This window comes from Procambarus clarkii, chromosome 42 (assembly GCF_040958095.1).
Source record: "Procambarus clarkii isolate CNS0578487 chromosome 42, FALCON_Pclarkii_2.0, whole genome shotgun sequence".
Taxonomy (NCBI): domain Eukaryota; kingdom Metazoa; phylum Arthropoda; class Malacostraca; order Decapoda; family Cambaridae; genus Procambarus; species Procambarus clarkii.
This window is the reverse complement of record NC_091191.1, coordinates 976,267-983,766: the sequence shown is the minus strand read 5'-3', so window position 1 is coordinate 983,766 and position 7,500 is coordinate 976,267. Positions and strand designations below refer to the sequence as shown.

At 46.7% G+C, this 7,500-nt stretch overlaps 1 protein-coding gene across 1 annotated transcript in view; it reads right to left on the bottom strand.

Annotated features, from left to right (window-relative positions):
• The window catches only part of LOC123770362 (uncharacterized), a 30,371-nt gene that overhangs the window by 531 nt on the left and 22,340 nt on the right, over window positions 1-7,500 (bottom strand). Inside the window, exon 7 of the mRNA XM_045762198.2 lies at window positions 1-1,629. This exon is cut by the window's left edge and continues 531 nt beyond it. Within this exon, the coding sequence (XP_045618154.1) occupies window positions 1,598-1,629 (32 nt within the window). The 3' untranslated portion in view covers window positions 1-1,597. The remainder of the gene's footprint in view (window positions 1,630-7,500) is intronic.

Here is a 7,500-nt window from a genome sequence, read left to right as displayed (position 1 = left end):
TTAAATGAGTAAATGCATGAGTATGGAAAAATAGGAACATGGAGAAGAGAATGAGAAGAGGGAGTGAGAGAGAGAAAGAGGAGTAAGAGGAACGGGTATTAACATAATGAGAATGGAAAGATTTTATGAATGAAAAACAAAATATACATGATTACAAATTTCTTCATTCAGATTATTTTAAACGTTTAAACACATACTGGTTTACATATTGTATTTCCTGTATTGTATTTCTTGCCTTGTGTATATATATCCCTTAGTGTATTTCTTGTAGCTTGCTTCGTAGTTGACTGTAATTGTTCCATATAAGTTGCCATTTGCATGTAAAGTTGATAAGGTTGAGTCTTAATCACCTAGAGTACCAACTCAGTACTCCCAGTACTCTCAGTACTCCCAGTACTCCTAGTACTCTCAGTACTCCCAGTACTCTCAGTACTCCCAGTACTCCCAGTACTCTCAGTACTCCCAGTACTCCTAGTACTCCCAGTACTCTCAGTACTCCCAGTACTCCTAGTACTCTCAGTACTCCCAGTACTTATGTAGTGATAACGCCCCTTGTTGAAGTCTTAATATATAATGCTAAGCTGTCTAGCAAGCATCTAATGCTTATACAGATTAAGGTGATCTAGCATCTTACTCACTATTACTCACAATTGTTACATATTACTCACAATTACCGCGTAACGTGGTGGAGGTGGTGTCCCATTGATTGTTTCAAGCGTGGGTTGAACATGTATAGGAGTGGGATTGGGGGGTTATAAATAGGAGCTGCCTCGTATGGGCCAATAGGCCTTTTGCAGTTACCTTTATTCTTATGTTCTTAATTGTGATTCAGCAACATTTTGCTCACTTACAAATGCGCTATTTTCTAAATTTGTTCGCTTACAAATTTAAAACGTGATCTAGCAGCCAAAAATACTCGTAAAATTGACTTCAAATTGATTTTCTGCTCATTTACAGACGTGAAACAACCTATAAATTTATATTTACAAAGGGGATCAAAGTAAAAAAAAAAGTGTCCAGTATTTAACATTGTGTGGTTCACTATTTAACTATTCAACTTTTGGAAACGCTACAGCATCTCTGACCTCTTACATGTAAGTGAAAGGACAGAATGTTAGTCGGCCAGGCACTGATTAACGTCAGAACTGTTCTCCATAGATGTTACGTGAACAGAACTGGTGTTCTTCAAATAAAGGGAGCCTCACGAGTTCTTCATGCTCGTATTCTTCTATCCTCTAACATGAGGGACTTGTTCTTCAGGAACATGTTCTGCAGGAACTTGTTCTTCAGGATCGTGTTCTTCCGGAACATGTTCTGCAGGAACTTGTTCTTCAGGATCGTGTTCTTCCGGAACATGTTCTGCAGGAACTTGTTCTTCAGGATCGGGTTGTCCGGAAACATGTTCTGCAGGAACTTGTTCTTCAGGGTCCTGTTCTTCAGAAATATGTTCTTCAGGAACCTATTCTTCAGAATGGTGTTCTTCAGACAGGTAGTGGTGTTCAAGGTAGTGTTCTTCTAGCTTCACTTCACCTGTTCTGCTCACGGGCCAAACAAACCAACAAACAAACAAACAGACACGAAACATCTCCAGTTTTCTTTAAAAGTTCGAGCTTGTGCATATCTCAGCAGCTGAAAAATAAAATAAAAATATACTAAACACTTCGAAATGGCGGTAAGATATCATAAAAATAAAATAATAATAATAAAAATAATAATAATAATAATACAAATAATAATAATAATAATAAAAATAATAATAATAATAATATTTAATAACATAATGCAAATCGCCGAATATTTGTTTCAGTTCAACATTTCAGAAGTATATACCTTGGACTCCAAACATATATCCAGGACTATATTGCGAGAGAAAAGACATTTTAATGGTTTTCCTCAAGACGAAACGTTGTGAAAAATAACGTTTTTTCTCATTATCAAACGTTAAGTTGCTAAAATTTTGGATCTTGGGGAAAACCTACAGATAAAAGCTTTAATCCAATATAATATTTCCACTGTTGGTGCCAGAGTTCATGGCAGCCATGGCAAAGGCAGAACGTTTGTGTTTGAGGAGTCTAGAAACGCGAGTTCGATCCCTTTGGGTGACCTCAATACTTGCTCATTTGATACATAACGTCCTTGTGATACTGTGCACTAAACATGCTGACAGAAGCCAGCTGTTTAGCAGGCAGGCGAGCAGCTGTTAAGCATCCAGATTGGCAGCTGTTTAGCATCCAGATTGGCAGCTGTTTAGCATCCAGATTGGCAGCTGTTTAGCATCCAGATTGGCAGCTGTTTAGCATCCAGATTGGCAGCTGTTTAGCAGGCAGGCGAGCAGCTATGTTAAAAAGCCATGTTGACCCATCCACACACTAGAAAATGAAGGGACGACGACGTTTCGGTCCCTCCTGGACCATTCTCAGTACTTGCTCATCGACTTGAAAATGTCGATGAGTACACAATCGACTTGAGAATGGTCCAGGACGGACCGAAACGTCGTCGTCCCTTCATTTTCTAGTGTGTGGATGGGTCAACATACTTCAGCCACGTTATTGTGACTTATCGTCTACTTAAAAAGCCATTCATGGTTCTACTATTATCGTACCTGACAAATTATTACCACAACACATAAAGAGCAGGAAATGTCAAGATCTTGGGTGATAGATGAAGTAGCATTAACACAGACATGTGGGGGCTTTACACATGTAAAACTCCCACTTAATTTAATTAATTTCAAAATTAATTTAATTTAAAGCTTAATTGTAAACATATTCATAAATAGTCAAGATAAAGGTCTAAGCAGCTGATTCAAATGGGTAATGTTTGGATATAAACAATAAATAGGTTGTCACAAGTTTCTGAACTGAGTTTCACACGGACGAAACCAGTCACACAGCTGTTGCACAATAACACCGACAAGTATCAACTATAAGTACTTGTTCTCGGTATCTACCAGATCTTTCCGTTACCTAGGATGTTTCCCCAGTACCTAGGATGTTCCCCCAGTACCTAGGATGTTCCCCAGTACCTAGAATGTTCCCCCAGTACCTAGGATGTTCCCCAGTACCTAGGATGTTCCCCCAGTACCTAGGATGTTCCCCAGTACCTAGAATGTTCCCCCAGTACCTAGGATGTTCCCCAGTACCTAGGATGTTCCCCCAGTACCTAGGATGTTCCCCCAGTACCTAGGATGTTCCCCAGTACCTAGGATGTTCCCCCAGTACCTAGGATGTTCCCCAGTACCTAGGATGCTCCACAGTACCTAGGATGTTCCCCCAGTACCTAGTATGTTCCCCAGTACCTAGGATGTTCCCCAGTACCTAGGATGTTCCCCCAGTACCTAGTATGTTCCCCAGTACCTAGTATGTTCCCCAGTACCTAGGATGTTCCTCCAGTACCTAGTATGTTCCCCAGTACCTAGGATGTTCCCCCAGTACCTAGTATGTTCCCCAGTACCTAGGATGCTCCCCAGTACCTAGAATGTTCCCCAGTACCTAGGATGTTCCCCCAGTACCTAGGATGTTCCCCCAGTATCTAGGATGTTCCCCCAGTATCTAGGATGTTCCCCAGTACCTAGAATGTTCCCCAGTACCTAGGATGTTCCCCAGTACCTAGGATGTTCCCCCAGTACCTAGTATGTTCCCCAGTACCTAGGATGTTCCCCCAGTACCTAGTATGTTCCCCAGTACCTAGGATGTTCCCCAGTACCTAGGATGTTCCCCCAGTACCTAGTATGTTCCCCAGTACCTAGGATGCTCCCCAGTACCTAGGATGTTCCCCCAGTACCTAGGATGCTCCCTAGTACCTAGGATGTTCCCAGTACCTAGGATGCTCCCCAGTACCTAGTATGTTCCCCAGTACCTAGGATGTTCCCCCAGTACCTAGTATGTTCCCCAGTACCTAGGATGTTCCCCCAGTACCTAGTATGTTCCCCAGTACCTAGGATGCTCCCCAGTACCTAGAATGTTCCCCAGTACCTAGGATGTTCCCCCAGTACCTAGGATGTTCCCCCAGTATCTAGGATGTTCCCCAGTACCTAGAATGTTCCCCAGTACCTAGGATGTTCCCCAGTACCTAGGATGTTCCCCCAGTACCTAGTATGTTCCCCAGTACCTAGGATGTTCCCCCAGTACCTAGTATGTTCCCCAGTACCTAGGATGTTCCCCAGTACCTAGGATGTTCCCCCAGTACCTAGTATGTTCCCCAGTACCTAGGATGCTCCCCAGTACCTAGGATGTTCCCCCAGTACCTAGGATGCTCCCTAGTACCTAGGATGTTCCCAGTACCTAGGATGCTCCCCAGTACCTAGGATGTTCCCCAGTACCTAGGATGTTCCCCCAGTACCTAGTATGTTCCCCCATTACCTATAATGCGCCCCAGTACCTAGGATGTTCCCCCAGTACCTAGGATGCTCCCTAGTACCTAGTATGTTCCCCAGTACCTAGGATGCTCCCCAGTACCTAGGATGTTCCCCCAGTACCTAGGATGTTCCCAGTACCTAGGATGTTCCCCAGTACCTAGTATGTTCCCAGTACCTAGGATGTTCCCCAGTACCTAGGATGTTCCCCAGTACCTAGGATGTTCCCAGTACCTAGGATGTTCCCCAGTACCTAGGATGTTCCCCAGTACCTAGGATGTTCCCAGTACCTAGGATGTTCCCCCAGTACCTAGGATGTTCCCCCAGTACCTAGGATGTTCCCCAGTACCTAGGATGTTCCCCCAGTACCTAGTATGTTCCCCAGTACCTAGGATGTTCCCCCAGTACCTAGAATGTTCCCCAGTACCTAGGATGTTCCCCCAGTACCTAGGATGTTCCCCCAGTACCTAGGATGTTCCCCAGTACCTAGGATGTTCCCCCAGTACCTAAGATGTTCCCCAGTACCTAGGATGTTCCCCAGTACCTAGGATGTTCCCCAGTACCTAGTATGTTCCCCAGTACCTAGGATGCTCCCCAGTACCTAGGATGTTCCCCCAGTACCTAGGATGCTCCCCAGTACCTAGGATGTTCCCCCAGTACCTAGGATGCTCCCTAGTACCTAGTATGTTCCCCAGTACCTAGGATGCTCCCCAGTACCTAGGATGTTCCCCCAGTACCTAGGATGTTCCCAGTACCTAGGATGTTCCCCAGTACCTAGTATGTTCCCAGTACCTAGGATGTTCCCCAGTACCTAGGATGCTCCCCAGTACCTAGGATGTTCCCCCAGTACCTAGTATGTTCCCAGTACCTAGGATGTTCCCCAGTACCTAGGATGTTCCCCAGTACCTAAGATGTTTCCCAGTACCTAGGATGTTCCCCCAGTACCTAGGATGTTCCCCAGTACCTAGGATGTTCCCCAGTACCTAAGATGTTCCCCAGTACCTAGTATGTTCCCCAGTACCTAGGATGTTCCCCAGTACCTAGGATGTTCCCCCAGTACCTAGGATGTTCCCAGTACCTAGGATGTTCCCCAGTACCTAGTATGTTCCCAGTACCTAGGATGTTCCCCAGTACCTAGGATGCTCCCCAGTACCTAGGATGTTCCCCCAGTACCTAGTATGTTCCCAGTACCTAGGATGTTCCCCAGTACCTAGGATGTTCCCCAGTACCTAAGATGTTCCCCAGTACCTAAGATGTTCCCCCAGTACCTAGGATGTTCCCCAGTACCTAGGATGTTCCCCAGTACCTAGAATGTTCCCCAGTACCTAGGATGTTCCCCCAGTACCTAGGATGTTCCCCAGTACCTAGGATGTTCCCCAGTACCTAAGATGTTCCCCAGTACCTAGGATGTTCCCCAGTACCTAGGATGTTCCCCAGTACCTAGGATGTTCCCCAGTACCTAGGATGTTCCCAGTACCTAGGATGTTCCCCCAGTACCTAGGATGTTCCCCCAGTACCTAGGATGTTCCCCAGTACCTAGGATGTTCCCCCAGTACCTAGGATGTTCCCAGTACCTAGGATGTTCCCAGTACCTAGGATGTTCCCCCAGTACCTAGGATGTTCCCCCAGTACCTAGGATGTTCCCCAGTACCTAGGATGTTCCCCAGTACCTAGGATGTTCCCAGTACCTAGGATGTTCCCCCAGTACCTAGGATGTTCCCCAGTACCTAGGATGTTCCCCAGTACCTAGGATGTTCCCCAGTACCTAGGATGTTCCCAGTACCTAGGATGTTCCCCCAGTACCTAGGATGTTCCCCCAGTACCTAGGATGTTCCCCAGTACCTAGGATGTTCCCCCAGTACCTAGGATGTTCCCCAGTACCTAGGATGTTCCCAGTACCTAGGATGTTCCCAGTACCTAGGATGTTCCCCAGTACCTAGTATGTTCCCAGTACCTAGGATGTTCCCCCAGTACCTAGAATGTTCCCCAGTACCTAGGATGTTCCCCCAGTACCTAGTATGTTCCCCAGTACCTAGGATGTTCCCCCAGTACCTAGGATGCTCCCCAGTACCTAGGATGTTCCCTAGTACCTAGGATGTTCCCAGTACCTAGTATGTTCCCCCAGTACCTAGGATGCTCCCCAGTACCTAGGATGTTCCCCCAGTACCTAGAATGTTCCCCAGTACCTAGGATGTTCCCCCAGTACCTAGGATGCTCCCCAGTACCTAGGATGTTCCCCAGTACCTAGGATGTTCCCAGTACCTAGGATGTTCCCAGTACCTAGGATGTTCCCCAGTACCTAGTATGTTCCCCAGTACCTAGGATGCTCCCCAGTACCTAGGATGTTCCCCAGTACCTAGGATGTTCCCCAGTACCTAGGATGTTCCCAGTACCTAGGATGTTCCCCAGTACCTAGGATGTTCCCCAGTACCTAGGATGTTCCCCCAGTACCTAGGATGTTCCCCAGTACCTAGGATGTTCCCCTAGTACCTAGGATGCTCCCTAGTACCTAGGATGTTCCCCCAGTACCTAGGATGTTCCCCCAGTACCTAGGATGTTCCCCTAGTACCTAGGATGCTCCCCCAGTACCTAGGATGTTCCCCCAGTACCTAGTATGTTCCCCAGTACCTAGGATGTTCCCCAGTACCTAGGATGTTCCCCAGTACCTAGGATGTTCCCCCAGTACCTAGGATGTTCCCCAGTATCTAGGATGTTCCCCAGTACCTAGGATGTTCCCCCAGTACCTAGGATGTTCCCCAGTACCTAGGATGTTCCCAGTACCTAGGATGTTCCCCAGTACCTAGGATATTCCCCAGTACCTAGGATGCTCCACAGTACCTAGGATGTTCCCAGTACCTAGGATGCTCCCCAATACCTAGGATGCTCCCCAGTACCTAGGATGCTCCCCAGTACCTAGCATGCTCCCCAGTACCTAGGACGCTCCCCAGTACCTAGGATGTTCCCCCAGTACCTAGCATGCTCCCCAGTACCTAGTATGTTCCCCAGTACCTAGGATGCTCCCCAGTACCTAGGAGGTTCCCCCAGTACCTAGGATGCTCCCTAGTACCTAGGATGTTCCCCCAGTACCTAGGATGTTCCCCAGAACCTAGGATGTTCCCCAGTATCTAGGATGTTCCCCAGTACCT